General features: G+C 37.7%; 1 protein-coding gene across 8 annotated transcripts in view; it reads left to right on the top strand.

Moving 5' to 3' along the window:
- Positions 1-21,851, top strand: part of LOC150081977 (fat-like cadherin-related tumor suppressor homolog) — a 1,021,521-nt gene that overhangs the window by 609,058 nt on the left and 390,612 nt on the right. For all 8 annotated transcript variants that reach the window (XR_016547261.1, XR_016547260.1, XM_090379029.1 and 5 more), the window contains one exon: positions 17,781-18,002. Coding sequence is in view for 6 of the 8 variants with exons in the window: in XM_090379029.1 (XP_090235155.1) it covers positions 17,781-18,002 (222 nt within the window). In the remaining 2 variants the exon portion in view is untranslated. The remainder of the gene's footprint in view (positions 1-17,780; positions 18,003-21,851) is intronic.

Below are 21,851 nucleotides of genomic sequence, written 5' to 3'. Positions count from 1 at the left end.
CTAAAGTGAATAGCTAGCAGACAAGAAATGATGGTGAAGATGTCATCGACGTATCAGCACATGGTGCTGATACGTCGATGTAATAGGCACAGGCGAGTTCAGGAATATCTGTTCTTCCAATTCTTCCATGGCAATGTTGGCCACGGTGGGGCTAACAGGAGTGCATCTACCATCCAACATTACTGGAGTACCTCAATTCATTGTCAGTGCTCATCCAGTTCACTTTACAGTTAGAAATGGATGGGTCCCTTCCATTCTTAGATGTCCTGGTAAAATATTTGGGCCCACACCTGGAAACCTCAGTATACCGTAAGCCAATGTAGTGCGGGCAGTTTAATTGGAGCATATTCCAGCTCAGATGGAGCTAGGTGCACCAAGATTTCCAGAGTTAAGCGGACATGGTCAGCTGTGGTTATCCAACCCACAAATTAGACAAGTGCTTATTGCAAGTGCAAGAGCTCACAACCAACCTGAGACTGTCATCAACACATGATAATATGCCTACCATCTACATTCCCTACTATAGTAGTAGTAATGGCATGTGATGCAAGACAGCAAGTGTATGAGCTTATGCACCATCAGCCAAAAAAAAAAAAATCACACCTTTCCCTCCAAATGCCTGTCCAGTTCCTCCTTAAATTTATTCAACCTATCAACTTCCACAACGACAGATGGAAGTTTGTTACAGCAATTAACCACCCGCTGGCTAAAGGCAAATTTCCACACATCTATTCTACATCTGTCCTTTCTTAATTTGAATTTATGCCCCCTTAGGTTCGTAATCTGAACAAGTAGAAGGATCCCATCAGAATTCGGCGTGCTCAACCCATTCAAGGCCTTATACACCTCAATCAGATCAATGCACTGGTGCCTAGTCTCCAGCCACTGCAATTTGCAGAACTTAAGCCTCTCTTGGTAAGAGGATCCCTTCATTCCCCTCACCAATCTTGTTGCCCTTCTCTGTACACGCTCAAGCAAATCTATATCCTTCCTAAAATGAGGCCTCCAGACCTGTACGCAGTACCCAAGGCATGGCCTGACCATTGCCTTATACAGAGGGACAATCACCTCCTTTTCCCTGCTAGCAAACTTCCTATATATCATTGACAAAACCCCATGATCTGCCCTGGCAGCCTGTCTGCATTGCTCAGAAAACTTCATATCTGACTGCACAATTACCTCCCAGGTCTTTTTCATTTTCAACCACCTTAAGTGTAGTACCACACAGTTGGTACTTTTCTCTCGGGTTACTTCTACCCATATGCAGTACTTTGCATTTGTCAAGGTTAAACTTCAGTTGCCACTTCTTAGCCCATCTGACCAAATTATCTAGATCCTGTTGCAGTAGCACACTGCCATTGCTGTCATTAACAACCCTGCCAACCTTTGTATTATCTGCCAACTTCGACATTAAGCGTGATATACCTTCATCAATATCATTGATAAATATACAAAACAACAGTGGATCCAACACCGAACCCTGTAGGACTCCACTAATAAAATTAGTCCACGAAGAGCAGCACCCAACCATCCTTTTATCCATTATAGCAACTTACCCTTAATACCATTCTGCTCCAATTTGTACAATAGTCTTTCATGCGCAACAGTGTCAAAAGCTTTCCTGAAATCCAAATATATGATATCAAAATTATTTTTTGCATCCAGTTCCTTTGTAACCACATCATAATATCCTATCAGATTTGTCAGAAGACTTTCCCTTAACAAACCCATGCTGTGTCTGAATTATTGCTGCAGTCTTGTTTAGATGATCCTGCAATGCATCTTTAACCAATGACTCCATTATTTTACCCGGAACAGAAGTTAAACTAACTGGTCTGTAATTACTCATGTCACCCTTCGATCCCCTTTGTGAATTGGGGATACATTTGCACATCTCCAGTCCGTGGGGACCTCCCCTGAGTCCAAGGATGCTCTCATAATTATGACTAAGGGTTTGCTTAGTTGCTTTGCCACCTCCTTTAAAATAGCTGGATAGATCCCATTCACCCCAGGTGCTTTTCTTATGTTTAACTTCAACAATTTCTCCTCCACTTTGCTCTAAGTTATTACAAAATAATTAAGTATCCTGCTACAATTTGATAACCTTCTGCCATTTTCAAACCTTAATAATTCCTCATGTGTGAATGTAGATGCAAAATACTCATTCAGTTTGTTTGCTATCTGAGCAGGATCATCAACAGTCGAACCATCAATGTCAAGTGGACCAATCAGATTCATCCCCTTCCTTTTAGAGTTTATATAAGTAAAGAAATCCTTGTGTTTTTATTAGCATCTTTTGCCAAGGATTTCTCGTAATCTGCCTTTGCCTGCCTAACCTCCTTTGTGACCTGATTACAGACTAGCTTATATCTGCCATAGCCTTCTGAGTCGCTTGATAATTTATATGCATCCATGCATTTTTCTTCTCTGTTGCGAGTCTCATTAGTTCATTTGGTAACCATTTAGGCCTAAACCTTGAACAATATTTCTTAATAGGTATGAAACTTTTAGTAACATCCACGATTAATTCCTTGAATGCTTCCCACTTAGAATTTACTGTTGGTAACATCGTCAGTTGATCCCACTGTACAGAATTCAAAAACTTTCTAAGACCACTGTACTCACCTTTACGGAAGCAAAAACTCTTTAACCCTGATGGTAATTAAATCTTTAAGTAAATCCCACATCTGTACACTGTGATCACTGCCACCTAGTGGTTCCTTTATCTGCAAATTCTTAATACATGAATGATCACTGCTGATTACCAGATCAAGAGTATTACTCTCTCTGGTTGCCTCTCGAACATTCTGCTGCAGAAAACAATCATCCAATAAATCCACAAAAGTCTGACTAGTGTGTGAGTGACCAACCCACAAGTTCCAGTCAATATCTGGGAAGTTAAAATCCACCATTATAAGACTTTCCGAATTACTAGCCCACTCTATTTCTCTGTACAATTGTTCATTGTACTCATTCGAATCATTAGGCCTATAACACACTCCTACTCTTATTTTTGCTTTCGCCGTGCTTATGTCACACCAAACTGATTCAGCAGTGCACTGTTCATCTATATCAACTGGGTGCACTTCTTTTGATTTTATGTTTTTCTTAATTAACAACATAACACCTCCTCCCTTTCTATCCTGTCTTCCTTTCTGTACACATTGTACTCCCCAAATTCCAGTTCTGCATTCCTTATACCTATGTGACACCATGTCTCTGCTATCCCAACAGTATCCGCCTTTGATGTCTTGACCAACACTTCAAATTCATCAAATTTATTTTCTATACTTCTAGCATTGGTATACATGCAAGCATATATGTTCCTATTCCTAGTTACCCTAACACATCCCATATACCCACCTATTTCACGATGACTGCCATCCATCCCCGAAACCCCCAACACCCCTCGCTCCAGGTCGCTACTTATTCTAATAGAAGTTGTGCAAGTATCACCTTCACCTCTGCCTGTGGCTACTGTTAAACTATTAGTCCTTGTATTCCCCCCAAGCTAGCAGTTTTCTGACCCACCTAACACTACCTCGGTAGCATCAGCAAATATTCTTGCACCCTTTCTATTTAAGTGTATCCCATCCCTGTAGAAGCAGTCTCTCCTGTTAACAAGTACAGATCAGGCTGAAAAAAATTCTGTCCCTTGAGCCTTGCACAAACTTTCCAGGGCTGAATTGATCGACAAGGCTCTCATCATATACTCCCTTCTATCGTGTCTGGGCAGAATTGCAGACACTTTCAAATTCAACCCTAATTCCCGGCTTTTTTTCAACAGTGACCTGTACTTGTTAAGTAATTCTGCAGGTCTCCTACTCTTAATATCATTAGTGCCAATGTGTACAACTATATCACCTTTTGTGCCCTTAAAAGATGATATCTACTCTACAATGTCATCAACCTTTGCCCCTGGCAGACATACCCTGGTCCTGTTCCACCTATCCTTTTTACAAAGCATGTTCCCCATTTTGCTGACAATAGAGTCACCAACAACTACTAGTTCCTGTGGGAACAGTGCATTCTGCCTTGGGGGTTGCCGCTGTGTTGCATGATGACCAAATGCAAGCTCTGGCGTTGATGTGGGCAGCTGAGAGCCTGATGATCCCCTCAATTTAGATCCATCGAGGGCATCCACCATGTTCTTCAAGCTCTCATATAGGCCCATAACAACACTGAGTTGTCGCCTGATTTCCTTACACTCCTTACATCGCGTACACACAAAGACATCCCCCATGGCAATATCATGTTCCGTTCCACAGAGTTCGGCAGACATTTCACAAGTTGCACATTTTTTTAGGCTGTGATGCGTTGGAGAATCGATCCCCTCAGTTCTATCCCGACTCAGAGCACTCCTGCCACTTTGTGCCCGTTGCTTTGCTGCTCTAGTTTGGGGCATGGTATTTTAAATTAATAAGATCAATAAATTAAATTAATTAAATGTCAATACTATGCTATCTAATAGAAACAGTGAAGTGTATTACGCTATATAATTATACGTTACAGCCACTATATACAAAAACAATGGCTGCAAGATTCGAATGAAATAACGGTTTTACATATATTAAGTAGTGATCCACAAAAACTCTTTATCTGAATTAAAATAAAAATAACCAGCGTAACTATAACTATAAGACTACGTAAAAAGTACAATATAAAATAACAATTATGTAAATAAAAAGGTAAACACTTATCGCTTTTTCAGAGCCTGTAATTCACAGCTGTAATTTTTAAAGAGAGTCAGCGCCCTCTCCTATCCGGGCATGTTATGCCAGATTTCAAAAATCCTCTGGGAATACCGCATAAAATGCATGCAACTACCAGGTAGGAGCTTCCGTTCTCTGGTTTCTAATGTGAAGATTCTGGTCGCCCCTCTTTTGCGCAGTGGTGTGGTGTACCGTGTAACTTTCAAAGAGTGTGGCAACTGCTACATATTAGAGAACTCGAGATGCCTTCAAGACCACCTTGCAGAGCACAACAGATCAATTCGCCTTGGTGAGACTGACCAATCCGCAATCGCGGAACACTTCTGGATGACCCACCATGACCTTAACCCCAAGCATGATTACGAAGTGATTGACCAATCCCTACACTTTCGCCACCACCTCTGGCTAGAGTCACATAACATTTTGTGCAATTCAAGAACTATGAATCGCTGCAAGGGCACGAGGCCACACCCTATCTTGGAGGTAACTATCTTGAAACTGGATAAACGCTGACAGCAAATCCACACACATCCGTGCAACAACAATGAGCATCAATGTAATAGTTGAATGTTTAATCACGTGTCCATGCACGCATCACTGTGCACACAACTCTGTATCTGTTAAATTTTGTCTCTAACATCTTTATTCTGTTAGAATTTGCTGATGAAGGGGCCCATTTACCTCTGAAAGCTTTATGTCATTTATTATTAAAACTTTTCTGGATTATACAGAATTCATCTATCCTTAAACTATGGAATCCAGAACAACAGGACCATTTATTTTCACCAGTATTTCTATTAACTGGCTTTCAGTAATTCTTTTGAATGTGAAAGTCCTTCCTTTTTAGTTGCTGTGCAGCATTTCATTCTTTAGGATCCGAAATTATAAAAGTGTGGTCCTCAGAGATGGTGACGTTCCTATGTTGTGTGTGTGTTGATGTGTTCATTGAACTGAATTTGGAGCATCCAAAACATTTGCCCTAGGTAATATTTCCTGCAACTGTAAGCAAGTAGACCACTTATCTGTTGTGGGCCAGAGGATAAAAATTAGTCACTAATAGTTTGGTAATCATGTTTGCAGAGTATTTATTATGTATTTATTAGGAGACAGGTAACCCTCGTATAACACACTAGTTAGGTTCCTATATAATCTTGTATATTGCAAAACAGTGATATACGGGGCTAAAAACCAGTACAAAAAGGGGGTTACATTCCAAAAACTAACAAAAATACAACATTCTTTTATAACTATTCTGACGAAGATTCTCCATTTTCTTTTAAATGGTTATAAATTTTTAGTTCCTTTTATTTAATTACGTTGCCATCTGATGGGATCTGTTTTTTTACTGCTATCGTCAGGCGCCTCCGTAGCCAGGTGGGCAGGAGCAGCAGTGCATAGCACCACGCTTCTTGATTAGACCGGGGTTCGAACCCATGACCACCAAATATGGAGGATGTGGAAAGGTCAGGGAATGAACACCGCATATCCCCAGAGCAATATGGCCTTAGTTGCTAATGCTCCTAAATAACAAACAAACAGAGTTATTAATAACTGCTATTGTAAATGAAATAGTTCCTGAGTGCCAATTCAATTATTGGTTCATTGGTGAATTTTCTGTTCATTTTTCTTTATAGTCCAGATTGTTGTTTCATTTAAATTTAAACTTTTTGCAACATATGATACCTTTTCTCCTTTTTTGAGACATGCAAAATTTGTATCTTTGATTCTAGAGATTTCTTTTGCGTGGTGTTGTTGTACTTTCCTTAGGCATAATTTAGGGCTGAAATTTAATTCTCAACAAAAATTATTCCAATAGGGTTCTAAAAACTTTAAAAGTCATGAACTGCATGCTTCAAAGTCACAATTTTTTATGATCTCAAACAAACACAAGTTCAAGAACACAGAACCTAACATGGGGATTTCCCAACAATATAAAACACCGGTATTTCCCAATAATTTTTTTTGCATAACGACTAGTGAGTGAATAGTGAGGATTCACAAAAAGAATGGAAATGTTGAAAAATTATATCCAACATAATAGCAGGGTTTTTGCCACACAAAAGCTCAAAAATACCGTGTTATGTGAAGTTTGCTGCAATTCTCTGTGTTAGAGCGAAACCAAGTACTGTGCTGTGCGAGGATTGTTGCAATTTATCAATTGTGTTAGAGCAAAACCGTGTTGTGGAAGTACCGTGTTATATGGGGGTTGCCTGTATATTATTCACTTCTTGTTCTAGATTTCAGGTATGAAACTCAGAGTGCTTTGAGGATAATGTTTTTTTTATTACATCAATCTTAAATGAAAAGAGTTGACTGGAGTGACAATTTAAAATGGAAAATGTGTCCATAGGCTTTCTGGAGATAGAGAGGCTGAACTTGTTAGCATTAGCATTAGTAATGGCAAGTGATGCAAGAAAGCAAGCTTAAACAGCATCAACCAAAAAAAAAAAGAAAAAATTCACACTTCAGTTATCCATTCCCTGTAATAGTTTGTCAACTTCTTTCTTGAACTTATTTGAGTTATCAACTACCAAAACATCAAATGGAAGTTTATTCCATCTGATGTTTTCCATACGTCTATTCTGCAATTGTCCTTCCTCAGTTTGAATTTGTGCCCCCTCATGTGCGGATTTTTGAGCAAGAATCTCATCATCATTTACCTTTTTTAATCCATTCAAAGCCTTGAACACTTCAATCAGATCACCTCACAGGTGCCTAGTCTTGAAACACTGCAATTTTCAGAACTTATGAGGAGCATCTCTTTGTTTCCCCTCACCAGTCTCATCGCCCTTTTTAGCAGTTTCTTAACCTTCCTAAAATGAGGAATCCTTCAGACCTCAGTACTCAAGACTCAGTACCAGTACTCAAGCTGTAGGCTACTTATCCCTGCTAAAAAAATTTCTGTATATCATTGACAAAAAAATGCCATGAGCCATGCTGATAGGCTGTCTGCATTGCTAAGAGAACTTCATTTCTGATTGCACAATGTCCCCCAGGTCTTTTTCATTTTCCACTACCCTGAGTATAGTACCACACAGTTTGTATATTACTTTGGGGTTACTGCTACTCATATGCAGTACTTTGCATTTGTCAATGTTAAACTTCAATTGTCATTTCTCAGGCCATCTCCCTAGCTTTTCTAGATCCTGTTGCAGTAGCATACCATCATTAATGCCATTAACCACCCTGCCAACCTTTGTATCATCTGCAAACATGGACATTAAGCATGATATGCCTTCATAAATATCATCAATAAATATAGAAAACAATAATGGGTCCATTACCCTGGGGGACCCCACTACTAACATTAGTCCATGAAGAGTCCACTAATTACCCCTCTCTGTCTTCTCGCCCTCAACCATCCCTTTATCCGTAGGCACAAATTGCCATTTATGTCACACTGTTCCAATATGTAATCTTCCATATGCAACAGCACAAAGCTTTCCTGAAATCCAAGTATATGATATCAAAATTATTTTTTGCATCCAATTCCTTTGTGACTACATTGTAGTATCCAATCAGATTGATCAGACAGGATTTCCCCAATAATAAACCCTTTGTGAATTCGGAATGCATTTGCAGATCTCCAGGCTGCGGGGAACTTCCCCTAATCCAAAGATGCAATTATATAATTATAGTTTAGGGTTTTGGTTACTTCCTTTGTGGCCTCCCTTAATTGGATAGATCTCATCCACCCCCAGTGCCTTTCTTATGTTTGACTTCAACAGTTCTCTCCCACTATGCTCTCAGTTATTAGAAAATCATATAGTTCCCTGTTAGAGTTTGATGAACTTCTGGCCTTCACTTCCCCACAGAATTCCTCATGTGTCAGTGTAAATGCAAAATACTCTTTCAGTTTGTTAGCAACCCGAGCAATGTTCATCAGTAGTTGAACCATCAGTATCAAGTGGTCTAATTTGATTCATTACCTTCCCTCTTGTGTATACATACGTAAAGAAGTTTTTTTTTTTTTTTTGTTTTTTTTGCATTCTCTGTCAAATATTTCCGGTAACCTGCATTCTCTTGGCTAACCTCCTTTGTGACTTGATTATAGACTAGTTTATGTCTACTATAGGCTTCTGTGTCACTGGCTAATTTATATGCATCCCACACATTTTTCTTCTCTGCCACGAGTCTCATTAATTTGGCTTATCTCCATTTACCTTAAAGTGTATTTCTTAGTTGGTATGAAAAGCATAGTAGCTTCTATGATTAATTCCTTTAATGCTTTCCATTTAGAATTTGAAGATAATAACATCATTGGTTTGTCCCACTGTATAGAATTTAAAACCTGTCTGAGACCACTAATCTTTACAAAAGCAAAATCCCTTGATAGTAGTTACACCTTTAAGTAAATCCCACATCAATACAATGTGATCACTGCCACCTAGTGGTTCTTTTATCTGCAGATGCTTAATGCATGAATAATAACTGCTGATAATCAGATCAAAGAGTATTGTTCCCTCTTGTTGCCTCTCTGACATGCTGCTTTAGAAAACAGTTATCCAACAAATCCACGTGTTGCTTATGTGCAAGTGACTAACCCACAAGTTCCAGTCAGTATCTGCGAAGTTAAAATCTCCCATTATAAAACATTCTGATTTACTGGCCCACTCTTTTTTTTTTTTTTTTTTTTTTGTATAGTTATTCTTTGTACTCATCAGTGTCATTAGGCCTATAAGCCACTCCTACTCTCATTTTTGCTTTTCCAGTGATTATGGCACACCAAACTGACTCAACATTGTACTGGCCATCCACATCAACTGCCTTAGATTTTTTGTGCTACTTTATCGTACATTAAAAGTTTGCTTTGGTCCTCCTATTTCCTTATATTTATGTGGTATCCACTTTCAATTACAGTTCCAGGCTTTTTAGGTTGGCCATCAGCAAAAATTAATCATTCTTTTAATTTTTTGCAGATGGCCAACCTGAAACAAAATTTGCTGCTTTCAGATTATCCAATATGGAAAGCTATTATCTTGTTCTCTCTTCAATAAAAATTGGAAAGGAAATTTTCCTCCATGACCACAATAAATAATTTTCCAAAAGTTGAATATTCATAAATTTAATCATTTATATGAAACCAAATGAACTCTGTAGTTGTCTTCACATTAATGCTTAATGATATGATCTGCTAAATGCCATGATTATGCAACTCTAATTGTGAGAATCTCAAAGGATTTAGAACACTTGCTGTCGGAGATAACATAATTTTGGAAGTGGAACTTGTTCCTCTGGAGGCGCCTCTGTAGCCAGGTGGGAAGGAACAGCAGTGCGTAGCACATGCTTTTTGATTAGACCGGGGTTCGAACCCATCACCACCAAATACGGAGGATGTGGAAAGGTCAGAGAATGACCACTGCATATTCCCGGAGCAATATGGCCTTAGTTGCTAATGCTCCTAAAAACCAAACAACAACAACTGTTTCTCTGGAGTGGGAACAAATATTATCATTAAGATAATTTTCAGTAAAGGTTTACTGAAGATTATCTTAATGGAAAAACTACATTGGTACTTTTAAACTTCAATCCATACGTAGTATTTTAATTTTCGCCTTATCCACTCTCCAAATATTGTTGTCAGGAAAACATGAATGCTCTCAGACATTAGGTTAGCAACAACAGCAGTGGGAAAACAAAATTTGGCATATGTTAGCTTTCAATGGGGAGCAAACTAACAAAACTTATTTTGAGTAAGATAAAGACGTGAATAATTTTATAACAATGTGTGATTGAACATAATGAATTTTTTTTTTTTTTTTTTTAATGAAAAACCCAAGAACGAGAGGTATTAGAACCTATAGTACTTAATATCATGTGTGGGTTAAAGGTTGAGAAGATGAAAAATATACTTGTTGACGTTAGAATTTAAAATCTGTAGTGTGTAATTTTTAGGAAATATATTGAGACATATTTCCCATGTGAATGAAGGCTATTCCAGAAAACATAAATAGATGGAATAAATGAGGAAGAAGAAAAGTTGGTTCTCAGCTTGAAGTTGGACATAGACAAATGTTGACTGGTTCCAAGCAGAAGGGAAAACACTGGTGGAATACAAAAGTGCAAAAAGGCAACACAGAACAGGAGTAAGGTCAGGAGCACAGGTTTTGAGAACAAGTGGAGAAATTCCATCAGGACCTGGCACTTCCTTGGCATCAAGAATGTTCAGAATTCTTCTGACCTCCTTTTGACTGAAGACTACAGAAGGCATTGAATGGAGTGCACTGGGAATGGTAGAAGGTGGCTTACTCAGATCATCAATACACAAGTTAGAAGAAAAGTAGAATGCTATCAGATCAGTTTTATCTTTAGCTGAGGTGGCAAAAGAACCATCCAGTTTGGACAGAGATTTTTGAAAGTTGCCGCCAATAGCTTTATCAAGAAGCCAGAATGCTCATATACTGATTTTGACAAACAAGTTCTTCTACTCTTAGCCTGTTCAGAGTCTCATTTGCACTGTTTAATAACTGCTTTACAATTTTTGCAATCTTTGGTGTAGGCAGAAAATGAACCTGGAGATTTACATTCAAGGCATTTGCAATATACACAGGTGATAACGTAAATTTAAACCTTATTTTTAACAATGATGTGTATATTTGCCTTATTAATGCATTTTTTTAAGGAAAATTAACATCAATTGTAATTAATGTCTGCATACCATAGAGACTAATTTCATTACTTCTTTTTTTAACAGATTTGACAGCTAACTGGTTTTATGGCAAAGTCCTTCACCCTGTCTTCAAATTAGTAAAATAATTTCCACAAATGTTAACAATATTTTAAGGGAAGAGGTGGGTGAAGAATCAATTCCTAAATGTTCTAAATCTTTCATTATAATTCAGCTTAAAGCAGAGAGAGTGACTTCCATGTACTTATGTTTCTTTATTGAATGTAGTGTTCCTTATTGGTGGAAAAATAGGCTTGTCCTACTATCAGGTCTAACACATCTTTTATGCCATTACTTTCTAGGAGGGGGGCATGGTTTAATAGGTTGCTTGAATTTACTAATAAGGCAATTGATGGTTTCCAGAAGAAGGATGTTAGGAAATATTTACCAGCATGTCTTCATGTTATAATTGAAGTTGTCAGATTTTTTAAAGATTTAATGCTTGAACTATTAGGGATTGGGGAGAATGATGGAACTATTTCTTCCTTTTCTCATCGCTTTCTTTAGCTTTTTTACATCTAGCAAGTTGTAACTAGAGGAGCCTGCAGTATGTAGATATCTAAGTTTTTTTTTTTTTTTTAGTTATTTATACAGAGAAGATGGAAACATAATGTCCTAAAACATTTGGAGAATTATAATATACAATTACTAATTAATTAAATTAGTATAATGTTAGCAGTGGCAACAATGCAAAAGAAAGAAAACTTATACAGCACCAACCAGAAAAAATACCCATACACCCCTCTAATAATTTATTTAGTTCATTCTTGAATTTATTCAAGCTATCCACTTATACAACACTAGACTGCTGTTTGTTCTGACAATCAACTAACTGCTAGATGAAGGCAAATTTTCACACATCTACCTTGCAACCATCCTCCCTCAATTTGATATTATGCTCTCTTATATGTAGTCTGAGCAAGAGGAAGAATGCCATCAGCATTAGGAGTGCTCAGTTCATTCAAAGCCTTAAACCCCTCAGTCAGATTACTTTGCATCTGTCTAGTCTCTAGGTGCTGCAGTTTTCAGAATTGAAGCTTGTCTTGGTAAGACCACCCTTTAACCAGTCTTGTTGCCCTTTTCTGCACCTGTTCTAACAGATTTACATCTTCCTAAAATGAGGCCTCCAGACCTGCGTGCTGTACTTAAGATGTGGCCTAACCATTGCCTTATACAATGAGATAATCACTTCCTTGTCTCTGCCAGCAAAATTTCTGTAAATCCTTGACCCCATGAACTGACCTGGCAGCCTCTCTGCATTGTTTAGAGAACTTCATATATGACTGCTCAATTACCCCTAGGTCTTTTCATTTTTCATTTTCATTTCCTTGCAGTTTCCTTGCATTTCAGTACTTTGCAGTTGGTACATTAATCTGGGATTACTGCCAGCCATATGTAGCACCTTGCATTTGTCAATGTTAAACTCCAACTTCCATTTCTCAGTCAATCTGCCTAATTTTTTTAGATCTTCTTGTATTAGCTTACCCTGATAATAGTCATTAACCACCCTGTCAACCTTTGTGTCATCTGCAAACTTAGATATTAAGTCTGATATACCTTCATCAATATCATTAATAAATATACAAAAGAAGCAGTGAACTCATGACCCACAAGGAAATCATCTATAGCCAGTCTCAATATATTATAATAGCATGTTATGAAGAATTCAGAATGGATTTTTTTTTTTTTTTTTTTGTAACAACCATTATTAAAAATTTAACTTACAAAATGTTGCACAATTAATTACAAAAATTTCACTGAAATGAAATTTTAAAAATACTACAGAAATTAAGTAAAATTAAAACTATTGAAACTCAGAATTTAAACTTAAAAAAATATTTTACATGAATAAAATTCATAAAATTTCAAAAATTAACCTTTTCAATTTACAGTATTATAGAAATTAATCAAATTACCCTAATACTTGAGTTTTAACCCAAAACTAGCAAAACCCATGAGTGTTAAAAAGTGCATCTGCTCCCTGAAACTGTCACTGCCAACTCACTATATAATAACTTGAATTAATGGTACAACAGTCGCCTAAGTGCAGTTTCCTCAAACAAGTTAGAATTTGTAACAGACTTATTGATCACATTAAAAATTTGCTTAAAACATAGGACACCTCTTCCTCTCATCCCTGAATGAATTATCTGAAGAACCTCATAATGAAATTGCGGTAAGAACCAAAATATCATTAACTTCACACTATTATGGCTTGACTATATGAATAAAACGATACCTGGACTCTAGCAGAATGTCATGTAAAGAGTCTATTCTTAAAATGCTACAAGAATTTTAAAAAATAAGAAATCTGTCTCACCTCTAATATCGTAATAGACAATAAGATGGTTGGATTACAATGATTAAAAGATAGTTTTCATGATAAAACCTTTTCATCTCCTCCCTCGATGAACAAAACATAACAAATTAAGTGCCTTTAATTTTAAATAAAGAGCACAGTCAATAACTGAGGGGAATGGGAAACAAGACATTATGGTAGATAAAGACTAGGAGCTTGTGTTAACATTACAGAAAGGGGAAAAAAAAGTAAAAAATTTAAATATGCAGAGCTGGATTAGCATTGAAAATGACAGGCAGGAATATAAGCAGAAACTGTCCACATATTGTGCCATCTAGATACCATGTTTATTAGGATGTCATATTTTTGTGTAATTCTGTCAAGAGAACATAATTATAATAGAATAATAATAACATATATAATAGAATATAATAAAACAAGAGGGTAACTCACTCACCTGGTGAGATTGGCAAAAGAACATCCATATGAGGAAAGACTTCAAATATGTGGGTTGCACAGCTTTAAAACTAGTCACCTTAGAGGAGACTTGATTGAGTTTTTTATGCTCTAATAGGCAAAAGAAAAATGAATGAGGATGAAATTTTCATGGTTATAAATGATTCTCAGACTAGGGACCATAAATTAAAGTTATGGGGAGATGTTTAGACTGGGTTTCAGGAAGTTTTGTTTTAGCCAGTGAGTTATAAATTACTGGAATAAGTTACCTACATGGGTGATGGAGGCTGACAGTTAGGGGAGATTCAAATGTAAGCTGGATGAATACGGAAATGCATAGGTTATCTATTTCCGGTAAAGACTTAGTTTATGGTGCACCCTTCAAAATTCCGACGAGGAAAAGAGGGGAGAAACAGTGATTGACGGGTTTGACTCCGCCCACTCACTGTGTTCCCCCTCCCCTCCTCTCCTCGCCCGGCGGATGGCAGAGGGCACAGCAACAAATATGCCAGCTAAAAACAAAGGATAAATCCAATAAATTTAAAAATTCAAGTTACAAAAATAAATGTTTTTCGGAGATCACAAAATGTCACATGACGTTTAAATAAGTCGGATAGAGCCGAAAAGAATTAAAAAAAGGGGGAAAGGTAATTTAAAAGGAAATTTTGCGAAAGAAAAGGAATGGCAAATGATCAATTATTAAAAATAAAACAAATAAAACTGCACATTTTTCTATGCTATATTTTATGAGCATTAACAATGAGATTGGCCAAAAAGAATAAAAAAAAAAAAGGCAAAACGGTAATTTTTAAGGAAATTTCACGATAGAAATGGAACGGAAAATCAACAATTTTTATTGTAGATCAACAACAATGTGGAAAATCAAAAAGAAAAATAGAACGAATGGGAAATGGCAATTTTTAAAAAGAAAGTAACAAAAATGTACGTTATTCAGGGATCACAATATGTCACGAGATATCACAAAAGTGGAGCTGAAATGAAGAAAAAGAAAAGGAAAAACTGCAATTTTTAAAAAAAACAAGGAACAAAAATTCACACTACATGCAACAACTGATTCTTCTTGCCCATACATTACTAGACTATTTTGCGAGCATTAACAGCAAGAATTGCTGATGCGAGTGAACAGAAATGCTTCTTTTTTTCTTTTTTTTTGTTGGGGGCTGCCACCCTAACCCCGCTTTCTCCCCACAAAATCGGAGCTGAAATGAAGAAAAAGAAAAGGCCATATGGCAATGTTTTCAAAAAAAAATGCACACCATGTGCAACCACTGATTCTTTTTGTCCGTACATTACTATATGGGGGATAGGGGATCCCGATCCCCTGTTTTTCTGCCCGAACATTAAAAAACAAGTAATTAGCATATTATTTGAAACAAAAATTTAACACCGCGTGCAACTCTTGATGACCGGATGATTTCACAAACACTAACGCTGAAAATTGCTGATGCCTGTCAACAGAAATGCTAAAAGGACAGAAATCACTCACCTTATCAATGGAATTATGTTTTCTAAATGACCCAACATTTTCACACTAATATTTTGCAGGAATAAATCACCCAGTTGAAGAGACACCTGCACTTAACCAAGGCAAAGCAAAAAATAAATCACAAGCAATCGAATAATCACTGATAACTACATGATTTCATGCTGAAAATTGCCGATGCCCGTCAACAGAAATGCTAAAAAGACAGAAAACTACTCACCTCATAAATCGAATTATATTTTCTAAACAACCCAACATTTTCGAACTAATATTTCACAGGAAAAAATCACCCAATATAACAGACACCCGTCTCAACCAAGGGAAACAAAAATGTAAGTCACTAGCAATCGAATATGCAAATAGGGGGATTTTTCCCCCGGGGGCTTTGTCCCCCTCTCGTTTTTGTGGGAGTTCCTTCCCCCACACCCCCGATATACTTATTATTCAGCCTTTTCCAAAACCAAACAACTTTTCTTTTTTTGTTTTTAATTACGCATCCATAAAATTGAATAATCGGCTAATCAAATATTAACACTACGTGACATTTCTAACAGCGAAGTTCATAACCCGAACATACGGAAACATGACACTGGTGACACGCATCGCGTGGCACTCGTGCCAGATGCTTCACCTGAACATACAGAAGCATCTGGTACTCGTGCCAGATTCTTCCGTATTTTTCTTTTTTTTTTTTTTTTTTTTGGTTAGTGCAGCATAAGCCTTAGTCTTTCATTGCACCATATGGCCATTACTAATACTATATTATATTCCTATATGATATTTTCTGTTTCAAAAAAAATTAATAAGTATACTATCTCCAAGACTTGGAGAAAAAATGAACAATAATTAATATGGCAAATTAATGTTATCTTGGCTTGTGCATTTCTACTACCTGTGCTAAGATCAAATCATAAAATTAAGGGAAAAAAAGTCACTGCAGCAGTGCAAATGCATGACTTCTTCACCCAAGGAAGTGCACACTAACATCCACCAAAGGGAAAATACCATATCCACAATAAATGAAAGTAAAAAATAAAGGATAAAAACAGGAAACCTACAAGCTGTACCTTCTCAGGGAATGCTAGCACTTGTAAACTCCAAAAGGATCATATTTCAGACACTGACCACTATCCACCCAAAAATTAGTGGAAGGTCCCTATATGACCTTAATGCAAAATGAAAAATAACAAACTAACTTTCATAATGTAATATACAGTATGCTGTGGCCTTTGCCCTCTATAGTTAAAAATAAATGAGCATAACAAACTTTAGAGAATTCTTCTAATAGGCCTCTGGGATTGGGAATGTTCATAATGACTGCAATGATGCTACACCAACCGTTATAAACTTATAAGATAAAATAAGTAAAATGAATAGTACAGTTAAGCCGGATAAAACTGATAAAATAAAATAAGTTTTATCAGTTTTATCTGGTCATACAGATTTTGGGACCACAAGTGGCTCGAAAGCTTGCAAATTTGCTCCTCTGAGCATAACACTATTAATAGAGACAGGAGAGTCTGCATTCATCCCCTCTTCAAAGCTGTGGTTTTTAGACGACTGAATGTTTCCACCTAGCACTCTCCCGAGCCATTTCTGGTTCCAGTGTGCATATGGAGAGTACTGCCCATGCTCCTGTGGAAACACATGCTGTGAACCGTGAGCCTGCTGATATTTGATAATGTACTGTGCATTAAGCTTTACTATTGATAAAGGAAGCAGATGCCTCTAAAAGCTTCGGTGTTTTATCGCGTTTATCCCATGATCTACATTGTTTTATTTCATTGTATATATATTTTATTTTATTGTACAGACAGTCTATCTTATTTTATCAGTTTTATCCGGTTTAATTATACTATTCATTTTACTTATTTTATCATATTATTATTATTATTATTATTATTATTATTAGCAATTTTAATCTATTTTATTTTATTTCAATAAAAGTTTATAATGGTTGGTAATTTATGGTTGGTAAAAAAAAATGGTTGGTAAAAAAGTTTATAATTGTGAACAAAAACTTTAGAGAAAAGTACGTTGACTACATTCTTATAGTTTGTCCTAAAAAGTAAACAAAGTTAATTAATTTATACATTTGGTTATTACATTTGGGTATTTTGTTGTAAATTTTACTTTGTATAGGTGAGCCTTCATTAAGGAGCACTGTTGCAGTTCCTATTCGCCTTATTAATCGTGATATGCCAGTATTTCCTAAACAGTTTTACAACATCTCTGTTCCTGAAAGTCTTCCTGCTCATTCTCCTGTTCTGACTGTGTTGGCAGATAGTCCTGATGGTAGGCAGCTAATTTATAGTATAGTTGGCGGGAACAACCAAGAAGATTTTGGTGTCGATTTTAATACAGGTGAGTTTGACATTTTCTATTTCTATAAATTCTCAACCTTTCTACAAGTATATTAGCCATTTGTTTAACTTTATTCTTCTTCTACTTTCTCTTACATAGACCATTTAAAGGATTGTGATTACTAATAATTACTCTATGTAAATGAGAGAGAGACACGACATGCATCTCTGCATTTCTTCTATCTTTTTATTCTTTCTTTCACTCAGTTTAATGTACACTTTATGTTCCCTCCTTGGCCTTTTGAGGAGACTTCCCAGTAATAATCTACTTGATTTCCAGATTATCATTACAGCTATGAGCATGTCTACCTAGTGCAGCAACTGAGCATTAAGAGAAGATCATTCCTGGTAATTGAGAAGCTGAAAGGAAGGTGTGTTAAATGGTTCTGCTTTAAGCGTTACACTCTTTGCAATTAAAAGTAACTGCATTGTAAAACAACTTCCTCCCATGGTGTATAGTGCCATTTATGTGGATGACTTCAGTATCTTTGTTTGGTCATGCAACATGCACATAATTAAGAGACAGTTGCAGCAGGTGATTAACCATCTTAGCCAGTGGCCACTGATAAATAGTTTCAGGTTTTCTACACAGAATACAGTTTGTGTACACTTCCATTGTAAGCACAATGCTCATTCAGATCCAGAACTGAGATTAAATATAAATGTCATCCTGGTAGCATAAGACATGAATTTTTTGGTCTTTTCTTTGATAAGAAGCTGACTTTTCTAAAGCATATTTGCCAGTTAGGGACTGTCAAATATGCCTTACAGACCAAATGTATGAGAGACATCAACATCCTTCATGCTGTCTCTTCTACTTCTTGGGGTGCAGATAGGTGTACACTTTTACTGTTATATAGAGCCATAAGATGATCTCAATAGATTACAGATGTCAGGTTTGTCCCTTAGCCAGGAACAGTGCTATATGATGGCTGGGTTCTATACATCACTAAGCCAGCCATATAGTAACTGGGGCTTTTTGTATGCCTCTGATTCACACAGCATATTATGTTGAAAAAAATGAGCCATCTCTTTCTGTTTACTGTATGTATTATCTTTAACGTATGCTTTGACACAAATAGTTACCTGACCATACAGCTAACCGACCCTTTGGCATTCAGATATGTGAGCTTTTTGCTGATTTCCATCTGTCAGTAGAGTCTGTTGCACCATCATCTTGGCAACTACCCCCCACCTTGTAATATTCTTTCCCTCTTGCAGTGTCCCATTTTGTTTTGGAACAGTAGCAAGGCAACAACACTGCCACCTGTCTCCTCAGCTTGGGCACCTGTACATGCTGCTGGTCCTCCAGATTAGTATCACTGGGATTCAACACCCACAGCGGCATTAATTGCCAGGATGAGCACCCTGCATACTCTCAAGCATGCCAGAGGTGGAAAAAAGAAAAAGAAATACAATGACTTAAGGCAGAGCTGAACATTTCATATCAGAAGGCCAGAAAAGCAGTAAATAACAATAAGGTAACATGCTGAAAAGGTTGCCAAGAAATGTTCTTTTGAGACTCAAACCTAAATGAATGTACTACCAATAGAGTCATTTATGCCCACTGCCTGCTGCTTACTGACTTCAGAGAAACCTGCACAGAAAACTCAGTCAGCTGCCACTCCCAAATTAGTATCTCCTTGTGCACCAGCATTACAAAGCTCGAGCAGAAAAGTAACTGCACGGAAAAATCAACCACCAAAGGTAGTACAAGAAAACATGGAAGTAAAAACCAAGGAAGTACCTGGCAAAACAGTTTTGGAACTCTTTTTGGAGGAAGAAATGGACACAGGATAGCATTCATACTTTCCCAAAAAAGATAAATCCAAGACTGAGAAAAATAAGCCCTCAGCACTTCAGAAGCTAACTGACAGATCCACCAACCCCAAGTAATGGCTAAATTCCTACAGTGGAATTGTCATGGATTCCAATGAAATGCAAAAGACATTATGGCACTCCTGCAAAAAAATGAACCAGCCTGCTTTTGCTTAAAGGAGAAAATATGTAAAGGCAAATTATGACCCCGCCATTTGTAACATTACTGTTATCCATAAGGAACAGAATTGTGAATGGTCCTGCCATGTATTACTAGCTATCCTTGTGCGAAACCAGACCCCATTTCAGACTTTGCAACTTACAACAAGCATAGCGGCTGTTGCAATTTGCCTTACAGTGGGGTTTTATTAATAGTCTGCTCTGTTTATTTGCCACCTGTGACTGACATCTCTAAGAAAGACCTTGATGATCTTGTTATGCAATTGCCTCCCACTTTCTTACTTTTTAGGGGTTTTAATGGACATAACACCCTGTGGGGTAGTGTTGACATAAATGGAAGAGGACATGTCATAAAGCATATGATCACTGACAGTGGTCTCTCCCTTCTAACTGTGGGAACAAACGCCTTCTTCCACATGTTCCCCCTTGACGTGGGCACCTGTATGTGGTGAGGGGACCTCCCAGTGATGCTGTTGGTCTTCTAGATTAGCATCACTGGGATCTAACGTCCATACCTTGGTTCCAGGGTTACATCATTGGAATCCGGCGTGTGCAGCCATGCGCCGTGACCCATGGAAACTCGGAAAGGGGGGATCCTGGTGGTTGAGGGGCCCAGCCTTAATACACCATTTTGGACCCTGCTTCAACAAAATGGGTGGTCCCGAACCAGCCCTACTGGGATCAATCGGCAGGTGATTCTTACTGCTAGGGTCAACTGTGTTCCAATAAGTCTCCCTCCCTTTGGTCCTGGGATGGGATCAAGGCTTATTGGAAATGTGGATATGATGCTCCTGAGCGAACTGGGCATCCCCTCGTAGGGCTCCGTGGTGGGTGAGGTATTTAGGGCATCTGAAATTTTTTTTTTACTCCTATGAGTAACTTAAATCCTCTTCCTTCTGGGGCGCTAACAAGGGCCCCTACCTAACCGAAATGATAGCACGGAAAACACCTCTGTAAAAAGAGCCAGAACTGAAGACACACCACCATCAGTGATGCCACTCTTCCTCATTCTCCATTCCACTGGAGAGCAGTCAGTCGGAAAGATGTCACCCTTCTTTATCCAGAAAGGATTTGAAGGGTTGGCAGGATCACAAAAATCCGTTAAACGACTGCGTCGTTCTGGTGACCTTTTGGTCAAAGCTTCCAGCGCAAAACAAGTGGCAAAAATCCTGAACTGTACATCCAGAGGGGGAATACCTATTACCGTAACCCCCCACAAAACTCTGAATTTTTCACGAGATGTTATATCAGAGTGGAACCTTCTTCGTGTCTCCGAAGAAGAGATCTGCTCTGAATTGAAAGACCAAGGAGTGACAGCTGTCAAGAGAATATCGATACGGAAGGATGGGAATCTCATCCCTACCCGAGTTCTTATCATCACATTCAACACCCCACGCTTCCAAGTTCCATCAAGGCAGGCTATCTAAACTGCCCAGTGAAGATTTATATTCCAAACCCACTGAGGTGTTTTAGATGCCAAAAATACAGCCATTCACAAACAGCTTGTCATGGTAACAGCCATTTGTGAATGGCTGCCTGTGCTCGATGTCGTGCTAAAGACCACGAGAGCAAGGAATGTTCGGCCTCAAAACTGATCTGTGTCTCAATTGCCAAGGAGAGCACCCCGTCTACTCTAGAGCATGCCAGCTGTGGAAGGATGAAAAAGAAATCCAAAAATTAAAAACAGAGCTGAATATTTCCTACTCAGAGGCTAGAAAACATATCCATCCAATAAATAGCGGGAAACCTTCATATGCCCAGAAGGTTTCTGCTAAGTGCACTATCAGTACACAAACTGAGATGACCGTACCACCTTGAGAGTCATTTACTCTGATTGCACACTATTTATTGA

Source organism: Mastigoproctus giganteus, chromosome 8 (genome assembly GCF_048544385.1).
Source record: "Mastigoproctus giganteus isolate SK-2022 chromosome 8, ASM4854438v1, whole genome shotgun sequence".
NCBI lineage: Eukaryota > Metazoa > Arthropoda > Arachnida > Uropygi > Thelyphonidae > Mastigoproctus > Mastigoproctus giganteus.
The sequence above is the reverse complement of the archived record's forward strand: the minus strand, read 5'-3'. Positions and strand labels throughout refer to the sequence as shown.